The sequence below is a fragment of the Humulus lupulus genome, chromosome X, assembly GCF_963169125.1.
Source record: "Humulus lupulus chromosome X, drHumLupu1.1, whole genome shotgun sequence".
In the NCBI taxonomy this organism is placed as follows: Eukaryota; Viridiplantae; Streptophyta; class Magnoliopsida; order Rosales; family Cannabaceae; genus Humulus; species Humulus lupulus.
In genome coordinates this window covers 77,846,384-77,859,344 of record NC_084802.1, presented here as the reverse complement: position 1 = coordinate 77,859,344, position 12,961 = coordinate 77,846,384, and the positions used below count along the sequence as shown (strand labels likewise).

At 39.3% G+C, this 12,961-nt stretch overlaps 1 protein-coding gene across 10 annotated transcripts in view; it reads right to left on the bottom strand.

Moving 5' to 3' along the window:
- The window catches only part of LOC133805411 (protein MRG1-like), a 63,495-nt gene that overhangs the window by 26,361 nt on the left and 24,173 nt on the right, over positions 1 to 12,961 (bottom strand). For 2 of the 10 annotated variants that reach the window (XM_062243590.1, XM_062243589.1), the window contains exon 7: positions 3,032 to 3,068. The exons of the other annotated variants lie outside the window; for them this stretch is intronic. In XM_062243590.1, coding sequence (XP_062099574.1) covers positions 3,032 to 3,068 — 37 coding nt within the window. The remainder of the gene's footprint in view (positions 1 to 3,031; positions 3,069 to 12,961) is intronic. 10 annotated transcript variants of the gene reach the window in all.

The following is a 12,961-nucleotide window of genomic DNA, read 5'->3' as shown; positions in this document are numbered from 1 at the left end:
TGGATATCTAACTGGCGATATCCCTGCTCCAGACGCTGCTGATCCTACTTATGCTAAATGCGACTTTGAAAATTCTCATCATGGCCTTGGCTCATCAACTCCATGGAGGTGAGATTGGTCGAACATATTTATTCCTCTCTACTACAGAAGATGTATGGGATATTGTCAAGGAAGCCTTCTCTGATCTGAAAAACTCTGCCCAAGTTTTTGAACTCAAGTCTAAACTCTGGGACCAGCGGCAACAAGCACTTTCGGTGACTCAATATTATGGTGTATTGTATAACATTTGGCAGGAAATTGATTCCTTTTATATTCCAGAATGGAAGTGCTCGGATGATGCCTCTATCTACACCAAAATGCTTGATCGTGAGCAACTATTTGATTTTCTTCATGGGCTGAACCGTAAGCTAGACGAAGTTTGTGCCCGTATTTAGGATAAGACTCATGTCCCATCTGTTCATGAGGCGTTTGCGGAAGTGCAGCGTGAAGAAAGCAGGAAGCGAGTGATGATGGGACTTGCTAAAAGCCTTGACACTGAAAATTCTGCCGCTGCTAACCTTCGATTAGAAAATAATAGTGACTCACGAGAAACAAGAAAAGAACGTCCTTGGTGTGATCACTGCAGCAAACCAGGTCATACTAAGGCCACATGTTGGAAATCCATGGGAAACATGGGAAACCTGCTGATTGGAAGCCTCGGAATCCTACTGGATCCAGCCAAGAGACAAACATATAGTACGGTGTAAATGGGTGTTCACGGTGAAGTATCAAACTGATGGAACTGTGGATCGATAAAAGGTAAGGTTCGTTGCAAAAGGATTCACTCAGACATATGGAGTGGATTATACAGAAACATTTGCACTAGTAGCAAAGTTGAATACGGTTAGAATTTTATTATAAATTCCTGCTAATCTTGATTGGCCTCTGCAGAAACTGGATATAAAAAATACTTTCCTCAATGGGAACTTGCAGGAAGAAGTGTACATGAAGATTCCTCCTGGTTTCGAACAAAACTATGAAAGAGGGGCAATGTGTCATTTGAATAAATCTCTCTATGGATTAAAGCAATCTCCACGTGCATGGTTCGAGAGGTTTAACCAGATGGTAAAAAGGTATGGATACAAGCAAGGTCAATCAGATCATACTTTATTCTACAAACATTCTTGGGATGGTAAGATATTCTTATTGTCTATGTTGATGATATGAATTTGCGTGGTGATGATATAAAAGAGTTAGACAAGATTAAAGGATTGTTGGCTCAAAAATTTGAAGTAAAATATCTCGGTCAACTAAGATACTTTCTAGGAATGGAGATTCCCAGGACAAAGCATGGAATTTCAGTCTCTCAACGCAAATATATCATTGACCTTCTCAAAGAAACTAGTATGCTTGGGTGCAAATCGGTAGCAACTCCTATAGAACCAAGAGTGAGGTATAAGAAAGTGATAAAAGAAAAACAAGTTGATAAAGGGATGTATCAACGATTGGTGGGAAAGTTGATCGTTTGGTCAGCCAATACATGCACCATCCCTAGAAGAGCACTTAGAAGTAGTATATAGAATACGTATATAGAATACTAAGGTATCTCAAGAGGACACCAGGGAATGGGTTATTGTTTAAAAAGAATGAAGAGAAGTGGAAGCCTATACAGATGCACATTGGGCAGGTTCAATAGAAGAAAGAAGATCAACGATTGGGTACTACACTAATGTGTGGGGGAATCTCGCTACTTTGAGTAAAAAGCAATCGGTTGTTGCAAGGAGTAGTGCAGAAGCGGAATTAAGAGCTCTTGCTCAAGGAGTGTGTGAATTAATCTGGATTAAACATGTTTTGGAAGAACTTAATCTTCAGCGTACCAGCCCTTTAAGATTATTCTGTGATAATAAGTCAGCCATAAACATAGCTCATAATCCAATTCATCACGATAGAACCAAGCACGTGGAAATGGATCGACATTTCATCAAGGAAAAGAAAATAGAAGGCAAGGAACTGTGTATTGTGTACGTTCCAAGCAAACAAGAAGTTGTTGATTTGCTAACCAAGGGTCTATCTAAAGAATGCTTTGAATAGTTAATAGACAAGTTGGGCATGTGGGACTTGTATGCTCTAGCTTGAGGGAGGGTGTTGAAAATATTCGGTATTATTACCGAGGGAAACCGAATAGTGTTCTTGTTATTGTAAATATCTGTTTTCTAGGATAATTAGTTAGTTTCCTATTTTCTAGGACGTAGGGCAGCTACTTTTCAATTAATAGAATAAATGTAATTTATGTAGCCTTTTCTTAGTCGTTTTATATTTCTTGTTTTTCTGCCTATTTAGTGGCAATTTTTTGTATTAAAAAAATTTATCAGAGATAAAAATTCCTCAAAAAAAGAAAAAACTAATGATTTTGGAAAAGCGGCTATAGCAGATGGCTATGACAGTGCAAATGTTCTTACTCTGTCATTACGATGCAAGTGATGAGTGAGTCCTTGATCCAGGTTGTTCACACCATAGGATTGGTTCATTAATTCACCAATTTTTAGATGAAAGCAAAATTCTTATAGACAACAAGGCCCAAAATAGGTCCTTGATACAAGCACAATAGGGATCAGGGTGTTTGATAGGGTCATAAGAACATGAAAGGTTTGGGTATTTAATTTTAAGCACAAAAACTTGTTAAGTTCAAACCATGGAAAGCCTAAATCAAAAAGCAGATTGGACCATATCAAGCAATTGAGAACCAAGCATGGCCTACAACTTTGTGGAGGATAATTCAATAAGTTTTGTAAAGATGATAAGTATTGTTATAAAAAATTAGTCTCGGTCCCTATTCTTTACACTTTAACTTGGGCCCTAAAAGTCAATTTTTTATCAATTGTATCTCCAAGATAATCTTTCCAAATTGTATCAATTGGGTCCCTAGATGTATTTTTGTTTCCTTTCTTTGCTAAAAAGCCATGCAAAATACATAAACAAAAGGTAAATCAATCTTAACATACAAGTCTTGATAAGGGGCACACATAATATAGTTTAAGTTTTTTTTTCTAACCTTCAACTTCCTCTCCTTTTAGTGGCCATTGGAGCATCTACAAGTAAAAATACAATTTAAATGTAGCAGGTGAGTATTATGTTGAACTCTGAAGAAACTTTTTAATCTCAATAAGACCTTTTTGGTATGCCCAAAGATGAAGGTAAAACTATTGTAAATTTTTTTCCGCACATATTATAGGAGAAAAATAACTCAAATGAAATATTTTTTTTTTAAATGTAAAGCAAGTTTTGAATTTAAAAATTTTACTTTCATCTAATTTGGACATACAAAAAACTTTCTACATGATTGAAATCCATCCATGAAGTCCTGAGTTTAGTAAAAGACTTGCAACGAAGTCTAATTTTCACTTCTTCTACATGCTTCAATGGTTATCAAGGGAGATGGAGGAAGATGAAGTTGACAAAACCCATAAATTTGGTTCTGCAGGTGTCCAAAATATATTAAGACTAATTTATTCTTTGTTTTTTGGATTTTTTGTGACTTTTAATTAAGCAAAAACATAATAAATAAATAACATTTGAGGACCCAAATAATATGATTTTGAAAGACTGAGGACTTAATTTATTAAAAAAAACAATTTTTGAAACTTAAGTATTACAAATAATAAAGAATAAGGAATAGAGTTGAAAATACCCCTATTGTCAAACATGTCCTCACATTCCACAGTAGAATGAGCTTCCAAAACAAATGCATAGAACTTTGATACAAGTACAAAAAATGCATGCTTTTTAATTTTGGGATGTCAAAGAAATTCGGGGCAAAAGTTGCTAACACAACTTCTTACTTGATCAACTGATGTTCATCTTCAGTAACTGATATCAAGACTCTTGAAGAGACGTGGTCAAGTACTCAAGCAAACAATAAAAATTTGAAAATATTTAGTTTTTCCTACTAATGCTCATGTGAATAAAGGTGAATGTTATCCAAGAGCAAAGATCTAATACTATCCTTGGGTACCCCAAAGGAATGCATCTTTAGTCGGTATGCAATCCTCAATGAAGGTGAGGTGCTTAAGTTTCATGAGGAGTCTTAGGGAGGTAAAAAGATGATATTACTATAAAGACGGTGTAGTCTTCCAAAAAAACTATCACCATATAAAAATAAAGATCAGCACTCACCTGAGGAAAGAGACAGTGATTACATACTATCAATTGGCCACAAATACGCAAAGGAGAGACCTCATCAAAGGCATGCTATGTTGATCTAGTCTCATATCCTCTAAATGTCGTTAATAACAATGATAATTGAATCTCAGTCATCGAAAAGTTATCAATGATCAAGGAATTGCTACAATGAGAAAAGAGATTGATTGAATGTATTCTATCTCTTCACAACAATCTGATAGGCCACCACTAACCTATGTGTTCACACGAAAAAAAAATAAAGGAATGCCAAGGAGACTGCCAAGTCAGCAGAGGAGAGTATAGAAACTGTAGGGAATTAAGGGGATGGGACAAGTTTGTTATGTGGGGAAGGGTAGTATACGATCAGGTACAGGATTGCTTGTGTGCACCTATTAGCTAATAAATAAGGACCAGCAGAGTGAGGAAGAGGGTGTGGAATAGCTGAGTAAGATTGTAGTGGGAGAGAATACAGGCTCTCGAAATCCTGTTATTGCTTTTATTCAATGAAATTCCTTCCTTATTATCCTATTTCTACTGCTTTGTGTTGCTGAATTAACAGGGATATCTTATCAATTGGTATTAGAGACACCGATCCTCAATGGCCAAGAAATTTGAGGTAGTCGTAGAGGGTTTGGAAGGAAAATTTTCAGAACTCCAGCAAGAGGTGCAATTCGAATTGGCAACCATGAAGACAGATTTGTCCTCTATGAAAGAAGGTATAGCTCGGATGCCAGCAATGGAGAAAGCAGTGCAGCTGCTTGTTGCTCAACTGAACCAACCAGGCCGTAAGGATCCTAGCGACTCGTCGGCTATCAGCTCCGACCAGGCTCGACCCGCAAATGGCGGGGAGGCAACCATGGGTAATCGACCATCGGGATCTCAAGAGGTGTGATTGACTCTGTTTCCACCTCCAACCCAATCGGACTATTTTTTCCGCTCCTTGGTTCGGTCGAGACTACCGCCCACCCAGGATGGAGCTACCTTTGTTCTCAGGGGACAACCCAAACAGTTGGGAAAATCGTGTCGAGGTATTTCTTGCTCTCCAAAATGACTAAAGCACATATGTTGGAAACTGCTATCATCAGCTTAGAGGGGGGAAGCTTTAACATGGTTCCAATGGGAAAACCAACGTCGACCCATCACATCGTGGGCGACCTTGAAGACTTTGCTACCGTTGAGATTCTGTTCCCAGCCATTCGGTCCTTCTCAGAAGAGTTCGTGTCGGTGAAGCAAGAGACCACCGTCAAAGAGCATCATCTCAGGTGGGAGGCGCTAGCTGCGCGGGTACCCGACACACCCCAGCATATTTTAGAAGGGAACTTTGTAAAAAGGCTCAAGGAGGAAATCAAAGGTGCTATCCATATTTTAAAGCCCATGGGCCTTGCTCAGGTCATGGATATGGCCCAACGTGTAGAAGAAGGCCACCAAATGCTAGCCGGATCAAGCCCGACTAATCGAACATCCACAACTAAACCAACACTGAGCCCTATCATCCTAGTTCGTTCTTCATTTTCATCATGGACAAACAAGACACCATCAACTCAAAGCCTTTCTTCTGCTTCATCGTCGACAGCTATCACTCAAGCTCCGACCAACACAATGGGAACCACCAAAGAAACTCTGGCGAAGCGTATCACAAAGGCAGAATATCAAGACCAAAAAGCTAGAGGTGTTCATTTCAAATGTGAGAAAAAGTGGCATAGAGGGCATGATTGTGAGTTAAAGGCATTGCAGATGATATTGGTTATGGATGAGGAGGAGGGCAGTTCTCCACTTGAATCACCACCCCCAACACTGGAATCCTTGGAGGATGCTACCGTGGAAGAAACATTAGCCACTTTATCATTGAATTCTCTAGTTGGTATCACCTCAGCTAACACCATGAAATTGGCAGGTAGGATTGGGCAGCAACCTAATTCTGTTCTCATCGACAGTGGAGCGACACACAACTTCATTTTAGTAGACATTGTGAAGGCAGCAAGTATTCCAATTGCAGCTACTTCTTGTTATGGTGTTTTGTTGGGCACAGGTGCAAAGGTGTGGACCGATGGCATTTGTAGCTCGGTGGAGCTTGGTTTGGGAACTCTCCGAGTAGACATTGTGAAGGCAGCAAGTATTCCAATTGCAGCTACTTCTTGTTATGGTGTTTTGTTGGGCACAGGTGCAAAGGTGTGGACCGATGGCATTTGTAGCTCGGTGGAGCTTGGTTTGGGAACTCTCCGAGTAGTTACTGATTTCCTTCCTTTGGAGTTAGGAGGGGCAGATGTAATATTGGGGATTAAGTGGTTGGAGACTTTGGGGAATATGCAAGTTAATTGGCATACCATGGTGATGAAGTTTGAAGTAGGAAGCTCATGGATAACTCTACAAGGGGACCCTAGTCTTTGCAAGTCTCAAATTTCTTTGAAGGCAATGATACATTTGGTGCAACAAGGAGAGGGATTTTGGGTAGAGTTCGGGGCCTTTACCGTAGAAGAAGAGCCAAAACTTAGCTCTATACCATCATCGATAAGGGCAGTTTTGGATAAGTATGACGCTGTCTTTAATATGCTGCAAGGGCTGCCACCTACACGAACAAGAGAGCATGCAATCTATTTGAAAGAAAGAATTAGACCGATTAGTGTACGACCATATCGATACGCTCAAGCTCAAAAAGATGAGATTGAAGGTGTAGTTTTTGTGAATAATACTTCTAATCTAATTTTATTGATGAATAGTATGGCCTATATATAGGCTAAATACAAAAAGCTAGACAACTAAAAATAAGGAAAAATACAACTTAAACTTAGCTATCAATTACAACCTAAAGTAAGTTGTACAATATACTCTAGGTATTTACAATAATATTTCTACTCCCCCTCAAGCTTTACAAACCCATCTTGGAATTGAATTCTTCAAAACTTGTTCTTGGTAGGGCCTTTGTTAGGATGTCGGCAATTTGTTTCTTTGTAGGAATGTAGTTGAGCTCAATGATCTTTGAATTCACCTTCTCAAAAACGAAGTGTCTGTCTATTTCAACATGTTTAGTTCTATCGTGGTTAACCGGATTTTTAGCAATGCCAATTGCAACTAGACTATCACTATACATTTTAAAGGACTCAGGAGAGTCAAACCTCAATTCATTCATAAGCCTTTTGATCCACATCCCTTCACAAATACCTTAGGCCAAAGCACGATATTCTAACTCTCCACTACTCATTGAGACCATAGACTGCTTTTTGCTACACCAAGTAACTAAATTATCCCATACATAGGTGCAATAACCACTGGTTTATTGTCTATCGGTCAACTCTCCAGCCCTATGTAAACTTCCAAGTCTCGGTTGTTGTGTTTTCTGAAGTGCAAACCAAGACCTGGTGTCAATTTCAGATACCTTAGAATACGATACACTGCTTCCAAGTGCTCCTCACAAGGCCTGTGCATATGTTGACTCACAACGCTGACAGGGAAGGCGATATCAGGTCTAGTATGAGAGAGATAGATTAGTTTTCCTACTAATCTTTGATAGCTCCCCCTCTCTACTGTAGTTGAATCCTCTCTTCGATTAACTTTCAAGTTTGGATCCATGGGAGTGTCAACCAGCTTGCTCCCAATCATTCTAATTTCCTTTAGAAGTTCTAGGATATACTTTCGCTGAGATATAACAATTTTGTCTTTCGATCGGGCTACTTCCATACCAAGAAAGTATTCGAGGGTTCCTAGTTCTTTGATTTCACATTTTAAGGCAAGAAGTCTTTTGAGATCTGAAATTTCTCCCAAGTCATCCAGTTAAGATTATGTCATCCACATAGACAATGAGAAATGCTAGTTTCCCTATTTAAGAGAACTTGAAAAATAGAGTATGATCTTTGAGTACATACATGTTTGACAACAGACTTTGCAAATTTGTCAAACCATGCCCGAGGTGATTGTTTCAAGCCATAAAGAGATTTGAGAAGTTTGCACGCTACTCGACCACTAGAGTGTTTCTTCACCCCTGGTGGAATTTCTATGTAGACTTCTTCTTCGAGATCCCTATTCAAAAAAACATTTTTTACATCCAATTGATATAAAGGTCAATCACAATTTACAGCAAGTGACAATAAAACTCTTACGGTAATAAGTTTGGCGATGAGAGCTAAGGTCTCTTGTTAGACAACTCCATGTGATTGGGTGAACCCCTTGGCAACCAATCGAGCCTTGAATTTGTTGATACTCCCATCTGAATTATACTTGACGGTAAAAATCCACTTACAACCAACTATTCGCTTTCCTTGAGGTAACTCGGTGAGAACCCAAATACCATTTTTCTCAAGAGCATTCATTACTTCATCAACTGCAATCTTCGACTTAGGATCTTTCAAGGCCTCATAAATGTTTGTGGGAATCTGAATAAGATCAAGAGAAGAGACAAAAGCTCAGTACATAGGTGTTAGTTTCCCATAAGCAACATACTTTTCAATTTGGTGATTGGTACAAGTTCTAACACCCTTCCGATGAGCAATAGGTATGTTGAGATCATCAATAGTAGGAGAAACTAACTTATGAGTCACAGAATCCTTACATTCAAGATTTTCGAGGTTGAGATGACTTTGATGTGTGTTTGAATAGTTCTTGTCTATATTCCCAACTTTTCTCCTGCTACAAACACGAAGTTCTTTGTTACCTATATCAAATTGTGCTTGAGTTTGAGGTAGTGGTAAGTTTGAAAGAGTGTTTGGATTTTTTGAGGAGGAAGGTGAGGTTGGATTGACTATAGAGAAGAACGGGTTGGATGTGTTTTCTGGACTGACATCTATCTCATGTTGATTGATTTGGATAAGAAAAGAAGGCAAGGAAGGACCAATTGATTGATCTGGTTGGATAGGCAAAGAAGGCAATGATTGAGCACTTTGATATTCGTGTGCCCCAACATAGGGTTGAGGAAATGACTAAGCACTTCAATGTTTGTGTGCCACAACATTGGGTTAAGGAAATGCAACTTGATGATCCTGAAGAGTTTCCCAAAGTTGATATTCCTGTGAATGCTCCCCCTGAATCCCAGATTTGGGAAAGAAAAATTGATGTTCAAAAAAGGTGACATCCATAGTGTTGTAGACTCTTTTTGTAATTGGGGAGTAACATTTGTACCATTTTTTAGTGTTGGAAAACCCTATGAAGAAATACTTGTGAGACTTTGGATCAAGTTTTGTTCTTTTGTGATTATAAACATGGACAAAAGTTGTACATCCAATGACTTTGAATGGAAGGTCCGAGGAGAATGCCGAGATGTGAGGGAATGTGGCAAGTAACAGGTTTCTTGGGGCTTTGAATGGTAGTACACGTCTAGGCATACGATAAATGAGATAGGTGGTTTTGAGTAAGGCTTCCCCCCAAAACTATTTAGGAACATGATTTGAAAACATGATAGATCTAGAAGCTTCAAGAAGATATCTGTTTTTCCTCTCAGCCACTCCATTTTTGATCTAACAAGTATGGACCAAGAATGGAGTTGAGTTGAAACAATCCTTTCCATTATCAATTTTCAGAATTTAGATCTTTCGGTTAAATTGATTTTGAATCATGGAATGGAAAATTTTAAAAATGGAAGCAGTTTCAGATTTTTCATTCATAAGAAATGTCCATGTTGTCTTAGTATGGTCATCAATAAAGGATACAAACCATCTAAATCCAATAATATTTGTTACTCGTGAGAGTCCCCAAATATCACTATGTATCATTGAAAAAAGTTGTGAAGGTTTGTAAGGAAGACTGAGATAAGAGTTTCGAGTATGCTTAGCAAGTTACAAACTTCACAATAAAAGAATTTTGGTCTTTTGTGGACAAATAACTGAGGAAATAGTTTTTCAAGAAAACCAAAATTTGAATGTTCAAGTCGAAAATGCCACAACATGACGAGATTTTCATTCGAAACAGACAGAATTGAAAACATAATCTAAATTGGAATGGTTACCGCAACTTGATTTGTGAACTTGTTTACTTTTAGGAAATCCTTGAGAATATAGAGCTTATCATGCATTTCAGCACTGCCAATCACTTTCTCTGAACCCTCAACCTGAAATTCACAAAGATTTAGATAGAATTTAGGTACACAATTCAGATCTTGAGTAAGTTGGCAATTGAAAGGAGATTGCAATTTAGTTTAGGGACAAATAGAACAAATGAAAGGAGAGGGTCATCTGATAATGTTACAAAGCCAGTCTCTATTACTTTGGAGAGAGATCCACCGGCAATTCTGAATGTGTGGGAATTAGCACATGGTTTGAAAGTGGTGAAGACTTGTAAATCACCTGTCATGTGGTCGGAAGCCCCTGAATCAACTATCCAAGTACCTTTGTTGGAGGTTGCAGTAAATGTGTGAGATGTAGAACCTTGATGACACACTATATTGACATTTGCCTCAGTTGAAGGTGGGTCTGGCCTAAGAGGTGTCGGAGTTGCATCAATTTTGTCCTTTGAAAAATGGCCGACTTTGTGAAAAGAATTGGTGCTTGGCGGATTAGTGAAGTTGAGGAGCAGCCATTGATTTAAGGTGGTTTTTTTGAGATAGACTATTTGAGGAAGAAGAGTTGGCTAGAACAACCATTGCGAAGAATTTTTGAGTGAGATTGAAGAGGGTTGAGCAGGAATAAGCTTCTGAGGATTTTTTTTTTTTTTTTTTTTGATGAGATTGTGGAAGAAGCAGAATGGAGTGTCAATCAAGACGTCCCCGGAAAAAGCTAGTCGTTGGGGTGTTGCATGCGCCTACACGCGCCGCGCGTGTGGGAGAGTGGCCTAAGATGGAGGCGGCGTGTGGGGCTCACGCGCGACTCTGGTGGGCGTCGAACTTTCGGCTTTTGTCGGCCAGAGGTGTAGCAAGCTTCCTGTGTAGGAGGTGAGAGTAGAAGATCACCCTAAAATGGTTTTCTAAAGTTGAGTTCAACATTGCAAAACCCTTCCTTTTTTTTTTTTTAGAAAGGGCAGGAAAAAAAGGTCTGATACCATGTAGTTTTTGTGCATAATACTTCTAATCTAATTTAATAGATGAATAGTATGACCTATATATAGGCTAAATACAACCTAAACTTAGCTGTCAATTACAACCAAAAGTTAGTTGTAAAATATACTCAAGGTATTTACAATGATATTTCTATAGAAAGATTGCTGGCTGAAATGTTACAAGCTAGGATTGTGCAATCCATTACCAGCCCTTTTTCAAGCTTGGTACTATTGGTGACAAAGAAGGATGGCAGTTGGCAATTTTGTGTAGACTACCAAGCCCTTAATCGGGCTACAGTGGTGGATAAGTTTCTCATACCGGCCATAGACGAGCTATTAGATGAGCTACATGGCGCCAAGGTATTCTCTAAGTTGGATTTGAAATCCGAATACCATCAAATTCGGGTTTGTACCAAGGATGTGGAGAAGACAGCTTTCCGAACTCATGATGGCCACTATGAGTTTCTAGTCATGCATTTCGGCCTTACAAACGCCCCCACCACCTTCCAAGCATTAATGAATGAGGTGTTCCGTGAATTTTTGCGAAAGTTTGTTCTTGTGTTCTTTGCCGATATCTTAGTGTACAGCTCTACTTTGGAGGACCATGAGAATCACTTGGAGATAGTTCTAAACCGATTACAGCAACATCAGTTATACGCCAATTGCAAGTGCTTATTTGCCCAAGGGCGTCTTGAACACTTGGGGCATATCATCTCAGTTGCGGGTGTGTCAGCCGACCCAAGTAAACTAGCAGCTATGGCCGAGTGGCCCATTCCTAAGACTCTGCGAGATTTACGAGGATTTTTGGGTCTTACGGGGTACTACCATAAGTTTGTGAAGGGGTATGGACAGATTGCAAAGCCATTAACTAGCCAACTGCGAAAGGATGCTTTTGGATGGACTAATGAGGCTCAAGTGGCCTTTATTTGCTTGAAGTAGGCTATGTATTCAATACCTGTCTTAGCTGTACCAGATTTCTCAGTCCCATTTGTACTAGAAGCGGATGTGTCAGGCAGTGGTTTAGGGGATGTTTTGATGCAAAATCAGCAGCCCATCACTTTTTACAGCCAAGTCCTTTCCCCTAGAGATCTCACCAAGTCCGTTTATGAGCAAGAGTTGATGGCAATTGTGCCAGCTATTCAGAAATGGCGCCCTTACTTATTGGGTCTCAATTTTTTGTTAGCACGAATCAACACAGTTTAAAGTACTTGCTAGAACAGAGATTAGTGGCTTCAGAACATCAGAAATGGCTGACCAAATTGTTGGGGTATGAATTTGATATTGTCTATAGACCAGGTATTGAGAACAAAGCAGCAGACGCTCTCTCTTGGATTCACCAAGACATGTCATTGGCTGCCATATCTATACCAACTTTGTTTTCTACTCCGAATTTACAGGCTCACGTGGCGAGAGACCCAACTTTGACAAAGATTGTGTAAGAGATAATTTTGGGACATTTCAGTGTATCATAGTGGCAGTATTGGTTCACTCTGGAGTGTTTAAGACATTTCAGCGGCTAGCTTGAGATTTGTATTGGTCGGATATGAGGAGAGACGTTTAAAAGTTTGTGGCGGAGTGTCCCACATGTCAACAAAGCAAGTACTTGGCTCAGTCCCCAGCAGGTTGGTTGCAACCATTACCGATTCCGGAACAAGTTTGGGATGACATCTCAATGGATTTTATTGATGGCTTGCCGATATCGAATGGATTTGACACGATATTGGTAGTGGTTGATCGCCTTAGCAAGGTATAGTCACTTTGTACCTCTCCGCCACCCATTCTCTACTATTACGGTTGCAACGGTGTTTGTGTGTGAAGTGGTGAAACTTCATGGAGTCCCTCGCTC